The sequence below is a fragment of the Nycticebus coucang genome, chromosome 14, assembly GCF_027406575.1.
Source record: "Nycticebus coucang isolate mNycCou1 chromosome 14, mNycCou1.pri, whole genome shotgun sequence".
Taxonomy (NCBI): domain Eukaryota; kingdom Metazoa; phylum Chordata; class Mammalia; order Primates; family Lorisidae; genus Nycticebus; species Nycticebus coucang.
Window position 1 is genome coordinate 5,290,545 of NC_069793.1, and position 25,598 is coordinate 5,316,142.

General features: G+C 50.2%; 1 protein-coding gene across 4 annotated transcripts in view; it reads left to right on the forward strand.

The window, feature by feature from the left end:
- TPCN2 (two pore segment channel 2) overlaps positions 1–21,216 on the forward strand; it is a 39,655-nt gene extending 18,439 nt beyond the window's left edge. For 2 of the 4 annotated variants that reach the window (XM_053562480.1, XM_053562481.1), the window contains exons 14-25: positions 9,748–9,867; positions 10,006–10,068; positions 12,056–12,184; positions 12,929–12,978; positions 14,372–14,471; positions 15,540–15,611; positions 16,787–16,863; positions 17,172–17,253; positions 17,344–17,426; positions 17,829–17,910; positions 18,243–18,337; positions 19,000–21,216. In XM_053562480.1, the coding sequence (XP_053418455.1) occupies positions 9,748–9,867; positions 10,006–10,068; positions 12,056–12,184; positions 12,929–12,978; positions 14,372–14,471; positions 15,540–15,611; positions 16,787–16,863; positions 17,172–17,253; positions 17,344–17,426; positions 17,829–17,910; positions 18,243–18,337; positions 19,000–19,078 (1,032 nt within the window). In that variant the 3' untranslated portion in view covers positions 19,079–21,216. Of the gene's footprint in view, positions 1–9,747; positions 9,868–10,005; positions 10,069–12,055; positions 12,185–12,928; positions 12,979–14,371; positions 15,612–16,770; positions 16,864–17,171; positions 17,254–17,343; positions 17,427–17,828; positions 17,911–18,242; positions 18,338–18,999 lie in introns of those variants that run through there. The other 2 variants (XR_008374330.1, XR_008374329.1) reach the window with 2 other exon arrangements.
- Positions 21,217–25,598: the final 4,382 nt, after the last annotated feature.

Below are 25,598 nucleotides of genomic sequence, written 5' to 3' on the forward strand. Positions count from 1 at the left end.
CTCAGAGTGTGGCACCCCACATACCACTGGGGGCCTAGGAGCCACATCAGCAGGTGACACTGTGTATTCATCAGATTTCTGCTTGGCCAGTGGGGTGCCAAGTTAACGTTGACTGGAAGGAAACCCTAAGAGCATGCTGTCAGGTTCATGGGGGAACTTTGGGAGTGGTCCTCATGTGACAGAACGTTAGGAAGCAACATGCTAAATAATGGCTCTTGTCCTGGGGTCACAGGTTTGCTGGGCCCAGGAGGCAGCTCTTAGCAGCTGTCACAGGCTAGGTTTGCTGTGATGCCATGATAGACTTGGGCAGGGAGAAGCCCCTGCAGTGGTCATTCCGTTCCTTGTCTGGCCGTCTCCTCTGAGGCCCGTGGGATGCCATCCCTTCCTACGGTGCCCTGAGGCCTAAAGTCAGAGCTAAGGTTGAACTGGGAGCTTGGGTTACAAAGGTTTTGGGTGCTGTCATGTCCTTGCCTTGTCTTTTGCTCTCTTTTGACCCAAAATGCTGATTGTGGGGAATAGGGAGGCAGTATGTTGGGGACTGGCTTCAGGACTCCCCACAGATACCCCAAATCCTCGTATGCTCAAGTTCCTTATATAAAATGGTGTCATATTTGCAGATAACCTACACATCCTGCTGTGTAATTTAAAGCCGTTTATATTACTTAAAAAACCCAACACAATGTGAATGCTGTGTAAATAGTTACTATGCTGTATTGTTCAGGGAATGGTGACAGGGTATAAAGGTCTGCACATGTTCAGTAGACATTTTTTCTCCTGAACATATTCCATCTGCAGTTGGTGGAGTTCATGGATTTGGAACCTATGGATACAAAGGGCTGACTGTATTTCATTTTTGAAAGGCAGATGCTTCTAGCATTGCTACTATTTGGGTCAGGAATCACTTCTCCAGAGAGGTGCTCTCTGGGCAGGCTGATGTCATGGGAACTTGAGCCTTTTAGGGAGCCCTCTTTTTTTTTTTTAAATGTATTGTTGGGGATTCATTGATGGTATAAGAAACCAGGTTACACTGATTGCATTTGTTAGGTAAAGTGCCTCTTACAATCGTGTCTTGCCCCCAAAAGGTCACACATCAAGACCCCAGCCCTCCCTCCTTCCCTCTCCTTGCCCTTCCTTTCCCCACCCACCCTCCTTCTTTCTCTAAGGACCCCCATCATAAACTTAATTGTCATTAATTGTCCTCATATCAAAATTGAGTACATAGGATTCATGCTTCTCCATTCTTGTGATGCTTTACTAAGAGTAATGTGTTCTACTTCCATCTAGGTTAATACGAAGGATGTAAAGTCTCCATTTTTTTTTTTTTTTTGTAGAGACAGAGTCTCACTGTCCCGCCCTCAGGTAGAGCGCTGTGGCGTCACACGGCTCACAGCAACCTCTAACTCTTGGGCTTACGCGATTCTCTTGCCTCAGCCTCCTGAGTAGCTGGGACTACAGGTGCCCGCCACAACGCCCGGCTATTTTTTTGTTGCGGTTTGGCCGGGGCTGGGTTTGAACCCGCCACCCTCGGCATATGGGGCCGGCGCCCTACTCACTGAGCCACAGGCGCCGCCCGTCTCCATTTTTTTTTAATGGCTGAATAGTATTCCACAATGTACATATACCACAGCTTGTTAATCCATTCCTGGGTTGGGGGGCATTTAGGCTGTTTCCACATTTTGGTGATTGTAAATTGAGCTGCGATAAACAGTCTAGTGCAAGTGTCTTTATGATAAAAGGATTTTTTTCCTTCTGGGTAGATGCCCAGTAATGGGATTGGATTGTAGGATCAAATGGGAGGTCTAGCTTGAGTGCTTTGAGGTTTCTCCATACTTCCTTCCAGAAAGGTTGTACTAGTTTGCAGTCCCACCAGTAGTGTTAAAGTGTTCCCTTCTCTCCATATCCACGCCAGCATCTGCAGTTTTGAGATTTTGTGATGTGGGTCATTCTCACTGGGGTTAGATGGTATCTGAGGGTGGTTTTGATTTGCATTTCTCTAATAATTAGGGATGATGAGCATTTTTTCATATGTTTGTTAGCCATTCGTCTGTCTTTAGAGAAGGTCTATTCATGTCTCTTGCTCATTGATATATGGGATTGTTGACTTTTTTCATGTGGATTAATTTAAGTTCTCTATCGATCCTAGTTATTAAGGTTTTGTCTGATTCAAAATATGCAAATATCCTTTCCCATTGTATAGGTTGTCTGTTTGCTTTGGTTGTTGTCTCCTTAGCTGTATAGAAGATTTTCAGTTTAATTAAGTCCTGTTTGTTTATTTTTGTTGTTGTAATTGCCACGGAAGTCTTCTTCATGAAGTCTTTCCCCAGGCCTATATCTTCCAGTGTTTTTCCTGTGCTTTCTTTGAGGATTTTTATTGTTTCATGCCTCAAATTTAGGTCTTTTATCCATCTTGAATCAATTTTTGTGAGTGGAGAAAGGTGTGGGTCCAGTTTCAGTCTTGTACATGTGGATATCCAGTTTTCCCAGCACCATTCATTGAATAGGAAGTCTTTCCTCCAGTATATGTTTTTGTTTGGTTTATGGAAGATTAGGTAGTTGTAAGATGTTAGTTTCATTTCCTGGTTTTCTGTTTGATTCCACATGTCTATGTCTCTATTTTTGTGCCAGTACCATTTGTCTTGATCACTATGGCTTTGTGATACAGCCGAAAATCTGGTATGCTGATGCCCCGGCTTTGTTTTTATTACTAAGAACTGCCTTAGCTATACGGGATTTTTTCTAGTTCCATACAAAATGCAGAATCATTTTTACCAAGTCTTGAAAGTACAATGTTGGTATTTTAATAGGGATGGCATTGAATTGGTAGATTGCTTTGGGAAGTATAGACATTTTAACAATGTTGATTCTTCCCAGCCATGAGCATGGTATGTTCTTCCATTTGTTAATATCCTCTGCTATTTCCTTTCTTAGAGTTTCATAACTTTCTTTATAGAGGTCCTTAACCTCTTTTGTTAGGTATATTTCTAGGTATTTCATTTTCTTTGAAGCTGTGGTAAAGTGGGTTGTGTCCTTAATTAGCCTCTCATCTTGGCTGTTATTGGTGTATACAAAGGTTACTGACTTGTGGATATTGATTTTATATCCTGAGACATTAGTGTATTTTTTGATGACTTCATGGAGTCTTGTGGTTGAGGCTTTGGGGTTCTCTAAGTATAAGATCATATCGTCAGCAAAGAGGGAGAGTTTGACCTCCTCTGCTCCCATTTGGATGCCCTTTATTTCCCTGTCTTGCCTAATTTTATTGGCTAGAACTTCCAGCACTATGTTGAATAGTAATGGTGACCGAGGACAACCTTGTCTGGTTCCAGTTCTAAGAAGAAAAGCTTTCAGTTTTACTCCATTCAGTAAAATATTAGCTGTGGGTTTGTCATAGATAGCTTTGATCAGTTTAAGAAATGTGCCACCTATGCCTATACTCTTCAGTGTTCTAATTAGAAAAGATGCTGGATTTTATCGAATGCCTTTTCTGCATCTATTGAGAGGATCATATGGTCTTTGTTTTTGCTTCTATTGATATGGTGAATAACGTTTATGGACTTGCGTATGTTAAACCAGCGTTACATCTCTGAGATGAAACCTACTTGATCATGATGTATGACTATTTTGATGATAAGCTGTAATCTGTTGGCTAGGATTTCGTTGAGAATTTTTGCATCTATATTCATTAGTGAAATTGGTCTGAAATTCTCCTTTTTAGTTGGGTCTTTTCTTGGTTTTGGTATCAGGGTGATATTTGCTTCATAGAACATGTTGGGGGAAGATTCCCTCCTCCTCAATTTTTTAGAATAATTTCTGCAGTACAGGAATAAGCTCTTCTTTGAAGGTTTGCTAGAATTCTGGTGTGAAGCCATCTGTACCAGGGCATTTTTTTGTTAGAAGATGTTTTATTGTTTCTTTGATCTCAGTGTTTGAAATTGGTCTGTTCAGGAGCTCTGTTTCTTCCTGGCTGAGTCTAGGGAGAAATGTGATTCCAAATATTGATCCATTTCCTTCACATTGTCAAATTTCTGGGCATAGAGTTTCTGGTAATATTCAGAGATGATCTCTTGTATCTCTGTAGCATCAGTTGTTATTTCCCCTTTATCATTTCTGATTGAGGTTACTAGAGATTTTACTTTCTGTTTCTAGTTAGTCTGGCCAAAGGTTTATCTATTTTATTTATTTTTTTCAAAAAACCAACTCCTTGTTTCATTAATTTTCTGAATGATTCTTTTCTTTTCAATTTCATTGATCTCTGATTTAATTTTGGATATTTTTTTTCTTGTGCTGGGTTTAGGCTTAGATTGTTCTTCTTTTTCCAATTTCATAAGATGGCATGTGAGTTTATTGATGACATCTAAAGCAATAAATTTTCCTCTCAGAACTGCTTTTGGTGTATCCCACAGGTTTTGGTAGCTTGTGTCTTCGTTGTTGTTATACTCAAGGAAGTTAATGATTTCCTGTTTTATTTCTTCCTGCACCCAATTGTCATTCAACAGAAGGTTGTTTAATTTCCATGCCTTTGTGTGGGGTTGAACGTTTTTGTTGTAGTTGAGTTCTACCTTTAGTGCCTTGTGGTCTGAGAAGACACAAGGTAAAATTTCAATTCTTTTGATTTTGTTGAGGTTTGTTTTGTGTCCTAGGATATGATCAATTTTGGAGAATGTTCCATGGGGTAATGAGAAGAATGTATATTCTTTATCTTTGGGATGGAGTGTTCTATATGCGTCTATCAAGCACAGTTTTTCTAGGGTCTCATTTAAGTCCCTTATATCTTTGTTTAATTTCTGTTTAGAGGATCTGTCCAGCTCTGTAAGAGGAGTGTTGAAGTCCCCTGTTATTATGGTATTATAGGATATCTTATTGCTCAGACTGAGTAAGGTCTGTTTCAAGAATCTGGGAGCATTTAAGTTGGGTGCATAAATATTTGGAATTGAAACATCTTGTTGTATTTTTCCCTTCACCTATATAAAGTGACCATCTTTGTCTTTTTTGACTAAAGTTGCTCTAAATCCACATGTATCTGAAAATAAGATTGCAACCCCTCTTTTCTTCTGAATTCCATTTGCCTGAAAAATTGTCTTCCAACCCTTAACTCAGAGTTTTAATTTGTCTTTTGAAGCTAGGTATGTTTTCTGCAGTCAGCAAATGGATGGTTTGTGTTTTTTAATCCAGTCAGCCAGTCTGTGCCTCTTCAGTAGGGAATTTAAGCTGTTAATATTTATTGAGATAATTGATAAGTGTGGTAGTGTTCTATTCATCTTATTTTGTGAGAGTCCATTGCTTAGTTTTATTTTTTGCATCATTGTGGAAGTTAGGTCCTGTCCTTCAACTTCTGTTCTTATTTTGATCCATTGTGATGGTCATTGTGTAGAACAGGTTGAAGTATTTACTGTAGAGCTGGTCTTATTGAGGCCAATTTCCTCAGTGTTTCCATATCTGTAAATGATTTGATTTCTCTATCAATTTTAATTTTTTAGCAGTTTGGCTGGGGCTGGGTTCGAACCTGCCACCCTCGGTATATGGGGCCATTGCTCTACCCACTGAGCCACAGGCGCCACCCTGTCAATTTTAATTTTAATCCTGTTTAGCAGGATATAGAATTCTGGGCTGGAAATTGTTGAGTTTAAGTAGATTAAGGTAGATGACCATTATCTTCTTGCTTCAAAAGTTTCCTTAGAGAAGTCCTGATGGATTTGCCCCTGTAGATCAACTGGCATTTACTCCTGGCAGCTTGAAGAATCTTTTCTTTTGTCTTGACTTTGGACAGGTTCATCACAATGTGTCTTGGAGAAGCTCTGTTAGAGTTGAGGTAACCTGGGATCCAATATCCCTCTGAAAGGAGTGTGTCAGAATCTTTGGTGATATTTGGGCAATTTTAATTTATAATATTCTCTGGTATGGCTTCCATTCCCCTGGGGCATTGTTCTTCCCTTTCTGGGATGCCTATAACTCATATGTTTGAATGCTTCATAAAGTCCCACAATTCTATCAGTGAATGTTCTGCTTTCTCTCTCTTTTTTTCTGCCTCTTTAACTATCTGAGTTATCTCAAGAGCTTTGTCCTCTACCTCTGAGATTCTTTATTCTGCATTGTCTAATCTGTTGTTGATACTTTCTATTGCATCTTTAAGTTCCCTAATTGACTGCTTCAATTCCTCCAGCTCTGCTATATCCTTTCTATATTCTTCATATTGTTCATCTCTTATTTGATTCTGTTTTTGGATTTCCTTTTGGTTATTTTCCACTTTATCAGCAGTTTTTTTCATTGTTTCCATGATTTCTTTCATTGTTTTCATCATCTGTATTCTAAATTCCCTTTCTGTAATTTCTTTCTTTCTTTTTTTTTTTTTTAAAGAGACGGAGTCTTACTTTGTCGCCCTTGGTAGAGTGCCATGGCATCACACAGCTCACAGCAACCTCCAGCTCTTGGGCTTAGGTGATTCTCTTGCCTCAGCCTCTGAGTAGCTGGGACTACAGGTGTCCGCCACAACGCCTGGCTGATTTTTTATTGTAGTTTGGACTGGGCCGGGTTTGATCCTGCCACCCTCGGTATATGGGGCCAGCACCCTACCCACTGAGCCACAGGTGCTGCCTCTTTCTGTCATTTTTAACATTTCTTTATAGGTGGAATCCTCTGCAGCAGCTACCTCATGGTCCCTTGGGTGGGGGTTGCATTTGACTGGTTTTTTATGTTGCCAGGATTTTTGTGCTGATTGTTTCTCATGAGTGTTTTCTTTTATCTGTTTCCTTGTCCTAATTTCCCTTTTTCTTCCTCTTATTCTTTAAGTTATCGTGTCTCTGGACTAGGGTTTCGATGAGTCCAGTTCTCCACTGCTTTTGTCCTCCTCGTGGGATCCAGAAGTCTCTTGCTGACTCCCTCTGTCCCCAAAGGAATGTTTCTGGGCAGATCCCACCAGGCAGAGATGCCTGAAGTCTTCTCTCCCTAGTCTCACGGTGCCCAGTTGGCAAGGAAGCTGTTACTTGGCCGCCATCTTGCTTCTCCCAGTCTAGGGAGCCCTCTTGTGTTGTCGGGAGGCTGCCAGTGTGTGCTGTCAGCTGCAGAGGTCATGCCTTTGCCAACTGCTGAAAGGTCTTTTATTTTTATGAGAAGCTTTTTGGGTTAAAAGTGTAGTTACACATTAGAGATAACAGAGCAAAATGGATAAAAACCACCATACTGTGCCTCTTCCCCAAGACAACCACTACAAGCATATCAAGGTCACTTCTGAATTACACAGGTGACACGTGACTATATTCTTCTTGTGAAAATTTAACATAATGAATAATGCCGAAATCTCTGTTGGCCAAGGCATCATTCTGGGTCCACCCAGAGGACAGAAGCAATCCAGTGGATTAAATGGAGAAAGTGTAATATAAGGAAATAGCAATGATGATAAAGAGTAGCTGTGAGGTAGAAGAAAGCTCTTTGATACCTAAGGGCCAAGGGGAGGGCCTTGGAAGGGACCCTCTCCAAGGCCAGGATTTAGACACCCCCCCCTTTTTTTTTTGAGACAGAATTTCATTTTGTCACCCTCAGTAGAGTGATGTGATGTCACAGCTCACAGCAACCTCCAACCTTTGGGCTTAAGCAATTCTCTTGCCTCAGCTTCTCAAGTAGCTGGGACCACAGGTGCTCACCACAGCATCCGGCTATTTTTAGAGATGTCTCACTGTGGCTCAGGCTGGTCTTCAACTTGTTAGCTCAGTTGATCTGCCTGCCTCAGCCTCCCACAGTGCTAGGATTAGAGACATGAGCCACTGTGCTTGGCCAGGAGTCAGACCTTTTCAGAGAAGGTGTGATTCATTCAGTCCACAGGGTGACAGAGATGTTTAGATGTAACAGGCAGTCACCTTAAATGTATGCAAAGTGTTCACCACAATATGAAAAATGCTATGTGAGAAAGTGCTTATAAATGGTGTGCTAGCAGCCCTGAAATTCAGCACAGAGCAGACGAGCTCATGCACAGAGAACAGTGGGGCAGGAAGGCACTGGTGGGCAACCCAGCAATTAGTACAGACATTAAGATACACTTGTGAGACCCAGCATAAGTGTATCACTTGGCTGCTCTGCTGGGATGGAGCTGGTCCTTGGAAGCAGGAAGCAACTCTCCTGGGTGTAGCAGGGCTCAGGCCAGCAGCAGGCAGAGGCACAGGCTGACAAAAGGCATTGGTGTGGGCAGGTGGCCTTTGTGCCCTGGTTTTCAGTTGAGGACTGTGGAGGTTGGGAGGTCAGGCTCTTAGCAGGTCAGAGTGCAGGGGACTGTGTGTCTGGGTGTGTGGGTGGGACAGAGTGTCAGCAGCTATCCCACCACATAGTGTCCGGAAACTGCAGGAGAGCCTTGCCCTCCTGCCACGTCCTACCAGTGCCCTCTACTGAGAAAACTTCACCTCGTGCTCATTGCAGAGGAGAGATTCTGAAAGGGACCCTACCCATTGTGGTGGGCAGATAGTGAAGGGTGAGCTGGGCATTGAGAGGCAGTAAATTGATAACTGGCACAGCTAGTTTGGGTGCAGCCCCCAAAATAGCCACTCCCCTGGATTTGACATGTAGGTGTTTCTTTCTAGACTTATCCCCATGCAATTACAGATACATATGTGTACCAGAAGAATCATTGTTCTGTTTTTCTTTAATATGTAAATTAAGTGTCCTGGCTTGGCACCGGTAGTGCAGTGTGTAGGGCGCCAGCCACAAACATCAAAGGTGGTGGATTCGAGCCCAGCCTGGGCCTGCCAAACAGTGACAACTGCAACCAAAAAAAAAAGAAAAACAGCTGGGCGTTGTGGTGGGCGCCTGTAGTCCCAACTACTTGGGAGGCTGAGGCAAGAGAATCGCTTAAGCCTAAGAGTTTGAGGTTGCTGTGAGCTGTGACACCACAGCACTCTACCGAGGGCGACATAGTGAGACTCTGTCTCAAAAAAAAAAAAAAAAAAAATAAATAAATAAAAAATAAATTAAGTGTCCTAATTTTCGTTCTGCAGCTCACTCTTTTTCACTCAGCAGTGTCTTACAGATCTTGCCATTTTCACGTGGAACTTTTTGTGGCGATGCACTATTCTCTTTGCCTGCCTGATGCCACTTGTCACAGTTGTTGTCTGTCACTGAAAATGCGGCAATTGTTGCATGTTACTGGGTTGAAATTTACAATAAATAGCCACATGTGGTCCGTGGCTCCTGTGTGGGACAGCAGGTGCAGCCGTCTCATGCTCCTCCTGCTGTGTCCCGGTACACTCCCTGAGGGATATTTGGGATATTTCCATTGTCTGCTGTAGTCACCATGCTATGACTGTCCTCATGCACACCCAGCAGAAGGTCTTGAAGGAAGGTGCTGAGCTCAGAAAGTGCTGGGTCTGAGTGCATCCTAACGACGGTGGTTATTGCGGCTTGCCCACTGCTGCTCCCCTGCTCTGCCTGTTCACTGTGTATGACCCTGTCCGCGCTGAGTTTCAGGGCTACAGCACACCATTTATGTGTACTTTTTCACATGGCATCTTCCATGTTGTGGGGACGCTGGGCACACATTTAAGATGACTGCATGACACTACAGGTTTTACTTACATGCTCAGAGCACATTCAGGTTACTTCTCCCCATCTTTTGGTGCTGTACAGGCCAGTGTCACAAGCGGCTTTGTGTATAAACTATTCCTGTGTTTGGGACAGGCTAGGGTAGGAGATAAGGTAGCCCCAGTGGGAGAAGACGCAGGCATTTGTGGGTAGGATGTGTTTCTGAGCATGTGTGTCCCCACCCAGCACCCGCCGAGGCCCCAGTACCAGTCTCCGTTTCTGCAGAACGCCCAGTTCTTCTTTGGCCACCACTACTTCGACTACCTGGGGAACCTTGTCGCCCTGGGAAACCTCGTGTCTATTTGCGTGAGTTCAGGCTTGCCTTTGTTAATGTGGGAGGCCCCTATGTCCTAGTCCTCTTGCTGACACACCTGCCCTTCTTCCCTCGTCCCTGTGCTGTTCTGGGCCCGCTTGGTGAGCCTTACCCTCACATTGGCTTTGCAGGTGTTTTTGGTGCTGGATGCGGACGGGCTGCCTGGTGACCGTGGGAGTCACTTCATCCTGGGGGTAAGCTCTGAGGTCACTGTCTGGCCAGACTGTCAGCCCTGCCAGGGCGTGAGGGAGTCACAGCAGCTGGAGAGTGTGGCCTCCCTGCCTGGGCCCTGGGTCTAGCTGGACGCAGGGCTGCCTAGTGCAGGAGTGAAGTTCTGTCATGTGGGGTACAGGTACAGAGGGTGGGAGGGGGTGTGTCAGAGGAGGGAGTGCCAGGCCCTATGGTGGGTGGGTGAGGCTAGTGTAGGCAGAGGCAACAAGCCAGGGTGAGTCAGCTTGGTGCAGTGGGCTCAGCAGGTGGATGGCAAAGTGTCATGTAGAGGAAGGAGACCCAAGGGGGCAGCTGCTGAGACCACAGGTGTGTTCCTGCCTGGCTGGCTCTGGGGTTTGAGCTTTTTCTTCTTGGGTATTTCCCCAGCCTTTTCTTGTGAATTGTGAACTCCTTTCCTAATATTGAAAGGTGTAATCAAATTCACAGGAATTTAAAAAGCTTTTCCAGTTTGGATTTTAAGCAAAGCAGCAGTACCACCTCTGTGTGATTTTGTATTAATACTTTTACAAAAGGTGCTATTGTGTGTAACGGAATATATTATGGATGCTAAGAAGTTGATGGAAGCCATGAAATTTCCCCTAATTATGTCAGAAAAACTTGATTTCTCAAATTTAAAAAAGGACACATAATATCGTGTATGTTAAATGTAGAATGACATTTATCAAATTGAAAGTGGGAAAATGGCTTTCCTGCACTGATGTTTGAAGATTTTCTATTTTATACTGAAATAAAGTTTTGATTTTTAAATTGTTTTTGTTTTTCCCTGGGTGAGAGTGGGAGGGTTCAGGCTTTTCCCTGGGAATAACATGTTGCAGAGGTGGCTGGTTTTTATTCTTGGTGAATGTCAAGTTAGATAATTGGCTTATGTTTTATCTTTTTAGTGATAGTTGTTTTTTTTTTGAGATAGAGTCTCACTATGTTGCCCTCCATAGAGTGTCTCACAGCAACCCCCAACTCTTGGGCTTAAGCAATTCTCTTGCTTCAGCCTCCCAAGTAGCTGGGACTACAGGTGCCTGCCACAATGCCCAGCTATTTTTTGGTTGTAGTTGTCATTGTTGTTTGGCAGGCCCAGGCTGGATTTGAACCTGCTAGCTCCGGTACATGTGGCTGGTGCCCTAGCTCCTGAGCTACAGGTGCCGAGCCTTAATGATAGTTTTGTAAGCACTAGAGTCAGCTTGATTGGTTGTGAGAGACAGTTGGTTAGAGGAATGGCTCGTAGGGGCCTCCCAAACCCCGTCTGAGACCTATGTGGGATTCCTCCCTCTCTGTCCCTCTGTGACTCTCCATCCTCCTTACCTTATAGCCATTTCAAGTGGGAGAGGTTGAGCTAGGTTGGTAAGAACAAGTAAAATTTAAGGTGGACACCTGTGGAGGCCTGTAGGACTCAGTTGAGGGAATGGGCACCCTTGCCAGCCCCCTGAGGTCTGTGCACACACAGGTAGGATCCCATGTGACCCCCCCATTAAGGGAAGAGCTCCTCGATATTTTGTTTACTGGCTTCAGAAAAGACAGTGACATAATCTGAGACCATCTTCAATGAGGATTCCCATGAAGTTATGCCCAGGGTTTGGGAAGATACATCTGTGAGCCGAGAGCTTCTGTCAGGAAGGGGACACAGCGAGGGGTAGTCTGGGCGGGGGTGCAGATGTGTGGTGGTCAGTGAAGCGTCCCCTCATACACGGGTCACAGAAGAGAGAGAGTGTAGGGCCAGAAGTCGGGTGCGGGGGTGCCCTGCGTGTGAGAGACGGGGCCTGGGAGGGGGACAGAGAGGTGGGTGGAGGCAGTGATGTGGCGGGGGGCAGGGGATGCCAGTCCCCCATAGTCCGAGCTGAGTGGCAGGAAGGCAAATGATGGCGTGGTGGGATGGCTGCCTGGCCTGTCACCAGGGCTGAGGCTGGGCGCGGCTGGCAGCACTGGGACCCACCGCCGGCGCCTCTTTGCCCCTTTCAGAGTCTGGACTTTGTCTTCATCCTGTACTACCTGTTGGAGATGCTGCTCAAGGTCTTTGCTCTGGGCCTGCGGGGCTACCTGTCCTACCCCAGCAACGTGTTTGACGGGTTCCTCACCATAGTGCTGCTGGTAAAGTTGGGGGCTGAGGCCCCGCCTCTCCCGGGGGGGTGGTGTGAGCCCTTCTGTGGCTTTGTGCTGTGTCCCATCTCAGCCCCTGGAGGACCAGAGGGCCTCCTGTCTCAAGTGACAAGGTGCCAGGCTTCTCCTGGCCCAGCTGCCTGGTAGACGGCCGGTGGCGGCTGTAGGAGCCTGGATTCTTGTTGCCTATGAGGGTCATGGGGGCAGGGTGACACCCCTGGTCTCTAAGGCACGCCAGGAAGGACCCTCGGCCCTTACCAGAGAACCCATTCCCCAGCACAGCCTCTGATGTCACTGATGGACTGTGCCACCTCGGTGTGGGCGGAGTGAGGGGCTGGGGGGCAGCCAGAGGCACCCAGGACACCTTGGGAAAGTTGCACCTCCTTTTCCCCAGACACTGGGAACAAGGGTGTATGTCACAGTAGCAATATCAGAGTGACATGTATTCGTATTTGACTGACTAGAGCCAGTAGGCCTCTCAGAAAATGAGTGCAGACGATTTGAGAAGGGCCTTTCAGTCCATCCTTGACTAAGTAGCTTCCCCACCCCCCACCTCCCAGTTGAAGGCAGGCCCTGACATCTGGAGCCAACCCACGGGAAGAAGGACCAAGCTCTGATTTCTCCCCAAAACCCCTCTTTGAGGAGAACAAGTTAGATGTGAGCTTTATAATACATTTAAGACCCACCCAGATTAGCCTTGCTGTACCGATGCCTTCTTTTCTTTTGTAATTAAAGGTTTTGGAGATCTCAACTCTGGCTGTGTACCGATTCCCACACCCAGGCTGGTATGTGGCTGAGGAGAACCGAGGGACGCTAACGCTACAGCAAACCGCCCCTGCCCAGCCCCTGGGCCTGCCTGCTGGCTGCTCTGGTTCTAGGGCGAACTGCTGGGCTGGTGCTGCCCAGCTGAGGACTGTGGGTGCTGAGCCTTGCTTGCCACCCTTGGGCCCTCTCTTCAGGGCGTTAGCATCCCTGAGGCTGTATTGGGGAATGGTTGTGTCCCCCAGGGCACCCTCTAGAGCAGCAGTGGGCTGGCCATCCTAGCACCATGATAGGACATGTAGCCCCAGATGTGTGGGGGGTCTGGATGCAGAGACATCCGAGGCTTAGGTTTAGGGGATCTGTGGTCACTGGGATTGAGCTGGGCTCCTCTGCTCAGGCCCCCGTGTAAGCTCCGGCCAGTAATGTGAGCTTGTGCATCAGTTTTGATAAACTGTCATGACTCTGGTCCCAGCTGGGCAGGGAGTCTAGGGAGCCTCGCAGCATGGCAGGGTGCCGGCCTGCTGCCAGGACCAGTCAGTGAGGCTCCTCTGCCCCTGAGTGTGACAGCCATCGGGTGGGCGTTGTGAGGAAGAGGGTGGGTGTGGCCCCGCAGGGCCGAGGCCCAGCTCTTTGATATCTCTGTGAGAGCTGCTGTTGGCTTGTCTATGCCACCGTCCAGTGAGCAGCTGGGGATCTCTGGAGAGGGGGAGCAGGGTCATAGGACCTTCGCTTGTGCAGCCACCTCTCCTGGAAGCCTGCCAGGACTTATCTCTGGAAAACAGTATCTCATGGTCTTGCCTCTCATGTGCCACGAGTGCCCTGTTGTACTTTTGTCTGCGTTGTCACCTTGGGAACTGTGGGGTGACGTTCTGGGTGAGAATGGGCTTAAGTTTAAATAGACATGAAAAAACAGAAAGGCCATGAGGGGTGCCAAAAGGGTATGGGGCAGGAACAGGGTCAGAGGACAGGGTCATGGGACAGGAGCCAAGGTCTAGGAACAGGGGATAAGTCAGAGAATGAGGTTGGGGTTAGGGTCACAGGATAGGGGATGAGGTCAGAGGTTATGGTCATAGCTCAGGAGATGGGAGATGAGGTCAAGGGTCATGGTCTTGCTCAGTTCTGGGACCTGGCAAGGCCCAGCCCCTGGAGCCTCAGCATTTTTCTGTGTAAATGGGGACTGGCTGCCACATGCTGCTGTGAGGCTGGGCTAGAAGGTGTTGCCTGACCAGGGCTACCCTGGGTGGCAGCTCTGCCCTTTTTCTGTGTCTGGGCTTTTTTGTTCAATGTGGACTACAGGTGTGCCTCAGTCATGCTCTGTCACCCTCTTGCACCTCTGTCTTGGGGACCTTGCGATGCTCTGCTCTTCTCTGTGGGCCTCCTGGGCCTTTCCCAACCCATCTCCATGTGTCTCTCCAGGTGGCCACAGATGCAGGGCCTGCTGTCACTGTGGGACATGGCCCGTATGCTGAACATGCTCATCGTGTGCCGGTTCCTGCGCATCATCCCCAATGTGAAGGTAAGCGCGTGTGCGGCCCTGCCCAGCCTTGCTTGGCCCCTGCTGTCAGCTTCAAACTATTGTGCTGCTCCAAGGTGGGTGGGCCCAGGGTGGCGAGAGACCCCATCACCCTGGGCACTCTGGGGCGCCTCAGCCCTGCCTCACCCTGCAGGGCTGGGTGGGGTGATGAGAAGGACGAAGGCCCAGCCCTGTGTGGCTAGGGAAGCTGGGCTGGGGGCGTGGTGGGAGTTGCTGTATGCTGCTCCCAGGACCCTGGCACCTATTAAACAGATGTTCCCCAGGTCACCTGAGGCTTCCTGAAATGCCTTTGTCACAGGCTTCTAGGTGCTAGCAATGAGGGGCAAAGGTACGAAAGGACGGGGTATCTCATGACACCTTCGGAGCCTTGGATTCTCTTAGCGTCCTTTAAAGGCAGCGGTGATCAGGTGTTCAGGCCCAGCGCCCGACTCTTGTCTCTCTTTTCCTACAAACTTGTCAGGGGAACAGATACCTGAGGACATCAGACCCTCTTTTCAGAGTGCAGGTCCTCCCTCTGTCCATACTCATCCTCTGAGCCGTGTACTGCCCCACCTGCGCGGTTACCTTTAGCCCAGTGGTATTTCAATAGGAAGATGCACGTCTGGTGGATAGATTGGGCTAATTTGAAGCCCTTCTGTGGGTTAGGTTGTGTGTGGATGGAGTGACCCTTTGAGGCTGGCTTCTCTGGCTGGCTCTCTGAGCCTCTCTTCTCAGAGTCAGTGCCCCCTCCAGGCCACAGAGTAGCTTACCTGTCCTCAGGTCACAGGCTTGGAGAGCTTCACTGGAGGGTCTCAGGACCCAGGACCCACACAGGGTGGACTGGGTAGAGGTTTGTGAATGTGTAAGCATGTGTGGGCAGAGGTGGGTGTTTGGGATGTGAACAGGTGGTGTGTACAGCTGTGCATGGGTGGCTACATGTCCAGGTGTGGGTTGGTGGTAATTTACCTGTCCTGTTTTGTGCCTTTCTAGTCAGGGTGGGGGCTGGACAGGGATGGTGGCCCCTGAGTGGGGCCAGGAGGAGTCAGGGCTGTATTTTCTTTATGTCCTTAGCCGGTGGCTATGGTGGCTGGTACCGCCTTGGGCCTGATACAGAACATGCGGGCATTTGGCGGGATCATAGTGGTGAGTCCTCAGGTTGTGCTGGTGCCAGGGGAGGGCACTAGAGTGGGTGGCGGTGGGCTCAGGGAGCCAGTGCTCCCGAGAGGCTGGTGGGGGGCAGTACTGGGCTGGCTGCTGCCCAGGCAGCAGCAGGTGATGGAGGCCAGGGAAGTCCAGGTCGGGGCAGGAAGCTGGAGTCACTGTCTTTGGTTCTAGGGCACAGACGTCAGCCTCGGTCAGCCAGCTTTCTCCCTTGTCAGAGAGGCTTCTGGCACGGGACTCAGGCTGCCCTTGAATCCTTCATGTTTTCTGGATCATGAGGCACACTGAGAAATGGATAACAATTTAAAAGATAAAAGAGTTTGTCTCTCTGGGACTCTCAAAGCCCACATAAACCCTGGCCAAGGTTTGGGGCCACAGTTCTTTCGTAAAGGAATTCAGGGACTCATGGCAGTGTTTGCCAAACTAAAACCCATGGTCTATCTGGGCATCCCCCTGTCAGGGGCCAGCCTTCTGCCAGGGAGCTGGTGGTCTTTGCCCTATGGCTGAGCTTGGGCAGGCGGGGCAGCCATGACCAAGCAGGGCCCCAGAGCTGATCTATGCCACAGTGACAGGACGTCCTGCTGCAAGAAGCCTTGCTGCATGGAGCTGTTGTCCTGTCACTCTGACTGCCGTGGGGTGTGGCCCCACCTGGGGGGGAAGGACATACCTGGGAGCCACATGTGCTCTGGGCCTGGCTCTGCGTGTGTGGGTCACACTGCTGCAAATGGACACTTGTGTCAGGCGCTGTCTGGCAGACCCCTCGCTGTGGAACGTGATGATGGCCTCTCTCTGAGGCCCAGAGAGAGGCCCAGAGTAGCCCAGGGCATGTGCCTCTCCACTTCCTGCTGCCTGCTGGGACACATTAGGACAGGTCTGGGGGCAAGCAGGCAGCCTTACCTTCTTACCCTGTGGCCACCAGGGTACCTGGGAGCAGGGTCTGTGGGTTCCCTGGGTAGTGTTGCAAACACCCTGCCTCAGGAGCACCCAGCCTGGGTGACCCACTGTGTATTTTGAGGTGACAGTGTCAATGGTTGGCAGCAGCAGCTAGGCTGGGAGAGGAGCTGGCTTCACAGGCGTGGCTTTGTGGTTCTAACTGAGGATGGTGGGGCGGGTGTGCGTGGGTGGGGCTGACCAGCCTTAGGCCCCTGCCTCCCTAGGTGGTCTACTATGTGTTTGCCATCATTGGGATCAGCTTGTTTCGTGGTGTCATTGTGGCTCCTTCTGGAAACAGCAGGTGAGGTGGGGGTTCCCTCAACTTTTAAGAAGGAATGGGACACTCTCCTGGTTCCTCATTGCCCCTTTTCCTCCTCTCTTTGGACCCCTCCTCGAGTGTGTATGGGACACACTTCCCACGCCTGCTCAGAGCAGCACCTCCACCCCTGGACCCCAATTTGGACCTTCAGACCAGGCCAGGCATTCTGGCAGAGGGGGCGGTGTGAAGTGTCGGGCTGTAGACCCAGAACCCCAAAGTGGCCCCTATCCCTGTGGGGTGTGCAAGTCTCTGCCCCCACCCTGACCCTGGTGTGCCCTGTCCACTCCCAGCCTGGCTCCTGCCAATGGCTCAGCGCCCTGTGGGAGCTTCGAGCAGCTGGAGTACTGGGCCAACAACTTCGATGACTTTGCCGTGAGTCCTGCGCCCTGATCGGGGCCTTTACTCCCCCTCCCTCTCCTGCACCCTTTGGACCCTCCTGGACCTTGGTCTGTGCCCCCACAGGCCGCCCTGGTCACGCTGTGGAACGTGATGATGGTGAACAACTGGCAGGTGATCCTGGATGCCTATCAGCGCTACTCGGGCCAGTGAGTCCTTCCGAGACAGAGTCTGGGCGCAGACTTAGGGGCTCCCCCTCTCCTGTTGTGCACCAGACACTCAGAGGGTGGCTTGTGCAGGGAGTGGGCCCTGGGCCAGGAAAGCGTGCCAGAGTAGCACCCTGCTGGCCTTGTCCCTTTGATAAGGGTGGGGGACCCTCAGGGAGCCAAGGTCAGCCCTACCTCCTGCTGGCTGAGCTACCTGGGTGACTTGTTTGATGTTTCTGAGCTGTGGTTGGATCATATCTGAAGTGGAAATTGTCACATACTCTATGCCATGGAATCTCTGGCAAGTCCCAGTGAGAGGTGTCCTGGACAGGACTCATTGTTTATATTTGAGCGACCTCAATCTGCTCATGGGGGGCCCCCGGGTGGCCTCTTTGTCCTCCACAGGTGGTCCAAGATCTACTTCGTGTCATGGTGGCTGTTGTCATCTGTCATCTGGATCAACCTGCTTCTGGCCCTGATTCTGGAGGTACCAGAATCCCTGCCTGGGCTGTACTTGCCACTGGGATGCACGTGCAGCTTGGATGGGAGTCCCTGCTGGGCCAGGGCTGCCCTGAGTTTGGGTTGAGTCCTTGTGGTGGGGTTGGCACTGGGACTCCATAGGATGCTCCTGACATTGACCTGGGGGGACTCTTGGGTCCCCAGGGTTGAAGCTGAGGGGGGAATCAGGGTTCTGATTTCCAGGCTGGGCATCTCAGTTCCCTCAGTGGGTGCCAGGCCCATCCTGCAGGTGGTCAGGGAGGGGTGAGGCTGGTTTCACTTAGCGCCCACACTCACGGTCTACCCCCTCCTGCTTGTCAGAATTTCCTTCATAAGTGGGATAACCAAAGTGACCTACAGCCCCTTGATGGGACCGAGGAGGCCACCTACCAGATGACCGAGGAGCTCCCGTTCAGGTGTGTGGGTGGGGAAGGTGCTTCTGTGTAGCTCCCCGAGGCAGGCAGGAAGTGGCAAGGAGGTCCTCTGACAGCTGTCCTCCTCGTCCACCTGGTCACCTGGTTTCCCTCCTGTGCTACAGGTGAACAAGTGAGAGCAGCTCAGAGTGAAGTCAGGGTCAGGGTCAAGGTGTGGCCTCTGCTCCAGCTGCTGGGGTTGTTGACTTCCCTGCTCTCTGACAGAACGTATTAAGGAAGCTTCTTCCAGGTCATGCTGTTGGATGTAAACAGGTGGCTTGAGGAAGCTGCACTCCTTTCCTGGCGACTTTGAGATTGTTCCTCTGCTAGTGCAGAACGGTGGCCACCTTTTTGTGGCTATAGAGCTCTGGGTTCCGTCCCCTGTATGAAGGTTTGCTGTCTGTCAGCCATCCAGGAGCAGCCCCTTCTGGGTATTTGGGGACGCCATGTGAACATTTATAATGGTTGCGTCCCTCCTGAAGCTGGATCTCAGCCCCTTTGTCCCCACGTCGTTGTCACACTCATGTTTGCACATGTCTCTGATGGTTTCCTCTGGGGGGGCCACGTAGGAGGCTTTTTGATAAATCTGCTCACTTGTCCTTCCCAACGTGCCCAGGGTCTTTTATTGGAGACCTCTGCGAAGCACCTTCTCCCTGATTCCACAGGGACATCCTGGAGGAGCCGAAGGAGGAGGAGCTGACAGAGAAGCTGAGACGTCACCTGCACCTGCACCTGTGCAGGTGACATGAGGTTCCCCTCCCAGCGGGGGTGGCAGGATAGAGACGCTGGCCTGCGGCAGGTGTTGGTCATGGAAGAGGCAGGTGGGCTGTGGCCAAGCAGGAAGAGACTTTGCTTTGACAGACCACTTAGCTGGCGACAGGTGGAGCCTGGAGACAGGAACCAGGTCCTTCGGATGCTGCCCAGTGGAACTATCTACAGAATAGCTGCTAATGCCTCAGGGACGAGTCGCGCTATGCCACTTTCTGTTATAAGCTGCTTCAATGAGACTTTTTCAATTAAGCTAAGAGGGTGACTCCACAGGGGCCTTTAAGGCAGTCTGAAAAGCAAGAAGCAGTGGCTTTCTCATGCCCTGTGGCTTCCATGGTGCCTTTGCTGTTGGTGGCCTTCAGGGACCAAAGGCCCGTCCAGGGCCTGCACAGGTTAACCAGCAGATTTCTAGGACATTACGATCTGGGTGCTGAGGGTTTTACATGAAGAGAATGTTGACTATGTCTTACTATTTTGTGGGTTGTATGAGTGTGGTTGGGTATGTTTCTTTGGGAATCAGAAATGCCAATAATTTTCCTCAACAACTTGTACAAAGATGGGATTGTCATTCTTACTTCAACATGACTGGTCCTATTTCTCTGGACCAGGGTTGTCAGTAAGGTTGTTTAGGTTGGGTACTACACAAAGGCACCTGCCTGTGGGGTGCATCCTGGCATGCGGCACCTGAAGTAAGGGCTGTTTTCTCATGGTGGCCGTCTACTTTGTGTGTCCTTGGTGTGGGGCAGAGGGGGACTAGGGCAGAGAGGTGGGGAAAGTGAGTAGAGTGGAAAGCCAGGTTGTCACTCAGTTCATATTAGACAGTGATTGGTGAGTGGTTTCCTCCCTGTAAGTGCTGACTCAAGTGATGGGCGTTATAGTCTGTGGATCTTCAGGGAGAGGGATGAGGGTGGTGAGTGGCGTTTGCTGACCACTGGGGAAAGTGAGGGCTGGGTGCTGACCTGTAGGCACTGGGGAAAGTGAGGGCCGGGTGCTGACCTGTACGGGCACTGGGGAAAGTGAGGGCCGGGTGCTGACCTATAGGGACACTGGGGAAAGTGAGGGCTGGGTGCTGACCTGTAGGGGCACTGGGGAAAGTGAGGGCTGGGTGCTGACCTGGGGGCAGTGGGGAAAGTGAGGGCTGGGTGCTGACCTGTAGGCACTGGGGAAAGTGAGGGCCGGGTGCTGACCTGTAGGGACACTGGGGAAAGTGAGGGCTGGGTGCTGACCTGTAGGAGGTGGTTTCCTGTCTTCCCAGCTTGACTTGGAAAAGGTATTTGAAGAAAGTTTAACTAAAGAAACCAACTTCTAAGATGCCAGGAAGCCCAGGGCGCGGGGTGCTGTAAGTCTGTGCGCCTTCTGCCTCTGTGCGTCATTCCCTCTGACCAATCCTGAGGCTTGTCTGGAACCCTGGGCATTTGCCTGTGTGGGGTTCCTGTGCCAGGACACTGCAGACCTGCCCGCCTCTGAGGGTCTATCCTGGGAGCACCTCGAGAGCACTGGGTGGGGCGGCCACACCCAGGTGGCCTCTGCAGACTGCTCTCTCGGGCAGGGTTAGTGTCCTCTTACTAACCACAGCTGGCTGTGCTGCGGCGGCCTCCTTTCTGCTGGCGGTTGGGTGCCACCTAGTGGTGGAATGGGGTGCATTTGGCCCCATGACACCCAGACATGGCTCACAGAGACTGGGTTTGCTCCTCGTGAGCTCCCCCCACCCTGGGGCTGGTGCCCTGTCTGTGCCTGTTGTCACCAGCGTGGCCAGGCGGGCTGGGAATACACAGGGTTGCTTCCATGGGCGGCCCGTGAGGCAGAAGTGCTATTGTCTCCTTCTCTAGCTAGGGGCTGTGTCCCACCTCTTGGCACTTGCAGTGGGGCAAGGGGAGCCCAGTGACAAAGTTGCTGTGACTGAGACCGGGGAGAGAAGCAAGTCCAAAGTGAAGGTCATGAATTTGTTTTTGCTTATCTTTAATAATGATAGTAACAATAATGATGTACAGAATAGTTACAGGTACAACTTGTGGGTGAGCTGCAGTTCTGATGCCCAACCCTCAGTGCTTTGGACGTGTTTGCAGTGCTGGTCAGCTGGCCTCACTGGCCCAGCGGGTATAGACCATCCCTGCATGTGCTCTGGTGGTCAGCTGCCCTCACTGGCCCAGCGGGTATAGACTGTCCCTGAGTGTGCTGTGGTGGTCAGCTGCCCTCACTGGCCCAGCGGGTATAGACTGTCCCTGAGTGTGCTGTGGTGGTCAGCTGTCCTCACTGGTCCAGGGAGTATAGACCATCCCTGCGTGTGCTGTGGTGGTCAGCTGTCCTCACTGGCCCAGCGGGTATAGACTGTCCCTGCGTGTGCTCTGGTGGTCAGCTGCCCTCACTGGCCCAGCGGGTATAGACTGTCCCTGCGTGTGCTCTGGTGGTCAGCTGTCCTCACTGGTCCAGTGAGTATAGACCATCCCTGCGTGTGCTGTGGTGGTCGCTGTCCTCACTGGCCCAGCGGGTATAGACTGTCCCTGCGTGTGCTCTGGTGGTCAGCTGCCCTCACTGGCCCAGCGGGTATAGACCATCCTTGCGTGTGCTGTGGTGGTCAGCTGCCCTCACTGGCCCAGCGGGTATAGACTGTCCCTGCGTGTGCTGTGGTGGTCAGCTGTCCTCACTGGTCCAGTGAGTATAGACCATCCCTGCGTGTGCTGTGGTGGTCAGCTGTCCTCACTGGTCCAGTGAGTATAGACCGTCCCGGCGTGTGCTCTGGTGGTCAGCTGTCCTCACTGGCCCAACGGGTATAGACCGTCCTGCGTGTGCTCTGGTGGTCAGCTGTCCTCACTGGCCCAACGGGTATAGACTGTCCTTGCGTGTGCTTTGGTGGTCAGCTATCCTCATTGGTCCAGTGAGTATAGACTGTCCCTGCATATGCTCTGGTGGTCAGCTGTCCTCACTGGCCCAACGGGTATAGACTGTCCTTGTGTGTGCTCTGGTGGTCAGCTGTCCTCACTGGCCCAATGGGTATAGACTGTCCTTGCGTGTGCTTTGGTGGTCAGCTATCCTCATTGGTCCAGTGAGTATAGACTGTCCCTGCATGTGCTCTGGTGGTCAGCTGTCCTCACTGGCCCAGCGGGTATAGACTGTCCCTGTGTGTGCTGTGGTGGTCAGCTGTCCTCACTGGGTTGATGGGAGCCCCTCATGCAGTTTTGTGTCCCTCTGCTATGTGGCTATCATTCTTTCCATATCTCTTTACTTTCGGCACAAAATGATGTTCAAGGCTCATGTTATTCTTCTCTGCCTCATTCCCTTCATTCCCTAGAATGAGCCACTCTCCTGGAGCCCTGGCTCTTCTGTAAGTGCTACATGGTGTCTGGGGACCAAGACGTGGCTGTGGCTGTTGGACGTTGCTGTGTTCTGGCACTGTCCTGGACAGGGGGATGATTACATGCATTATCTCTCCTGCCCCTGCCCCTGGTGTGTTGACTACTAGGAGGTGATGCCATAACTCCCAGCTTTGATCCAGCACTGCTGGGTAATATTCCAGCTTTCTTTCTATAGTAAGGCCCTTTCTCTGAATGGTTCTCATTCTCTTTAATCTATTATTTGAACAGTCCCTCTGTAGACAATCAGTATCCTGTCCCTAAAAAAGCCCCTTCCCCTAGATGTCCTTGTCTCCCCACTGGGGTCTGTCCCCCTGCACTGAGACGTGTTTGTGTGGGTGCCTCCAACAAGCCTCCAGGAAATAGCCACCCAGTGGGGAGATGCTGCTGTCAGGGCCTTAACAGCAGAAAAACCTGCTTTCTACTACAGATCCTCATCTGCTCATTAAGACTCAATAAGTAAGTTAACAGCATTGGAAGAAATATAACACTTTATTCACCAAAATCATAATTACCTGTATGGAAAACTCCAAACTGAGAGTGAGAATTCTTTTTTTTTTTTTTTTTTGCAGTTTTTGGCTGGGGCTGGGTTTGAACCCGCCACCTCTGGCATATGGGGCCAGCACCCTAACCCTTTGAGCCACAGGCGCTGCCCCGAGAGTGAGAATTCTTAAGAAAGTCTCAGGACGAGTATGCCAAAGGATCGATTGCTTTTCTTAGTACTACCAACAGACTTGTAAATTGTATATTAAAGATATTGTTTAAATAACAGTAAAAACCCTTAAGGTTTCTAAAAATAAATGGAATGAAAAATATTCAAGGACTATATACAGAAAACTATAAAATTTCATTTTAATCCACTACTGTGAAGTCGAGTAAGTGGAGACTATACGAGTCTTCTGTGGACAAGTCACCTTGTCCCCTGACAGTCACCACAGCCCTGTTCACGCCTTCACAGCTGCAGGCCAGAGGTCCAGGCATGGCCTAGTACAGTGGTTCTCAACCTTCCTCATGCCACGACCCTTTAATACAGTTCCTCATTTTGTGGTGACCCCTAACCATAAAATTATTTTCGTTGCTAGTAGCGCCATACTCAATGGTCTCCACCCACATCCGAGGGGCGGAGATTATGAAGGTGAGGGCTACTGTGGCATCCGGGAGCTCTGCCCACGACGGAGGTCCTGTCTGCGTGGGCAGACAGAGTCAGGACAGTAGAAGTGTTGGTCTCCACAGTTGAATCCATACAGTCATTATAATGCTAGAGGCAGTGCCATTTTTTTCTCATGAAATTTCATAAGCAGCTTGAAAAATGTACATGAGAAAACAAAAGCAAGAATAGCTAAGTCCTTTCTGTCGAGGAATAAAGTTGAGGGAATTGCTCTGCCTGCCATCCTCCTTAACCTCTTGTGACGGTGCATTGCTGTGATACTGGTGCAGGGACAAATGGGCTGAGGGCGAGAGCCCACACACAGCTCTGTGTGACACAGAACTGTGACATGTGCCAGAGAATGGACGGGGAAGGCAGGGCCAGCCGGTGAATGGTGCTGGGAATTCCAGCCTCCGCTGGAAGACAGTGCAATCAGGTTCCTATTTCACACCTAACAAAAGTGCACACCAGCTAGCTTAAGAGCGTAGGGTGAAAAGCAGACTTTAGAACATTTAGAAGACAGTTCGTAAAGAAGGTGTTGATGAACTCAGTACGTCTGCATCATCAAGAACTTTCTTTGACAGATGTCGTAAATAGGCAAGCTGGAGAAAGTATCTGTAGCAGTGATAATGACTAAGGACTTCCATCTGTCTAGACCACATGAAGAGCTCCCACAAATTAGTAAGAAAAAGCCACCTGGTGGGAAAGTGGGGTTCACTGACAAGCCAACCCGCAAGTATCCCGGTTCCGCGAAACGCTGCCCCGTCTCGTCTCGGAGTAATTAGGAGCATGCAAAGTAGAACTGAAACGCGGCGTGTTCACTCACTCGTCGGTCAAAATCCAAGGAGTTGGGCGATCTGAATTGTTGGGACCTGTATGTATTTTGGGAGAAGATTTAATCAAAACCACCTAGTTTTTAGCATTATTGTGGCCGAGTGTGGCGCATCTTACTAGCAGTGTTGTTGGACACGCTCCTGCGGGATACCAGAGAGGCGTTGGTACCAGCAATAAGCTGGACGCAGCCTGTGTGTCCTCCACAGCGTGTCACGCGCACTGGGGTGTCGGTGAGGTGGTACTCTCAGCTCTCAGAGAAGAGAGCCCGAGTGAATGCGTTCCGGAAGTCACACAGCACAATATTCATGTCAAGTTCAAAGCTAAAGTCAAAAGACATACCGTACAGGCACGGATGTGGTGGCGGTGATTACTTCAAAATAAAATGCAGGAGAACAAGAGCCCGTGGTCCAAGGGAGTGGGCACCTCTTGGGAGCATAGATGGGACGGGGTGGGAAGGAACATGCTAGCACATGTGGCTGGGCGGGGCTTGACGTGATTATGTCATTAGACTTCGTAACATACACACATGTACCAAACATGGAAACATGATCAAGGAAAAGAGCAAGAGGAGAGGGGCTGCAGGCAGCGAGTGTGCACAGGGCCCCTGGAGCTGTGTTGCGAATGTTGTGGAGGACATGGGGTTAAGAGAACTTGGTGGTGGTTTTTCACATGGGAGGAAATCCTGGGGATTGGAGGGAAGACCCAGGGTGGAGTGAGGCAGTGAGCAGGCTGTTAGGGTAGGAGCAGGAAGATGAGTCATCGGCACACGGGGACCAGTGTGTTGCCTGGCTGTGGCAGGTGCAGTGTCGGGCAGCAGCAGGGGCAGGGGTTGGGTGGGCTGGGAGGCCCTCTGTGCCCAGGGCTCACGCTCAGGGTTGGCCAGGGCAGGGGGTTCTGCTGGCCCCACAGGCCTTGTGTTGTCAGGGGGAGAGGACAGTGGCCATCGGGGTCCTCACCTGGGCTGCCTCCCACATGCTGTTCCTTGGTGCAGGCGGCTGGATGGGGTCCAGGAGCTGTACCCAATCTGTCGCTGGGACCTGGGAGTAGGGTCTTAGCATGCGGGCCTGGGGCCTTTCATGTGGTCTCTGCCACTGGGCACAGCAGGGACCTTCTCTTTCACCAGAGCAATCTGGATTGAGTTTCCTGCCTCTGAGGTAATTGATGT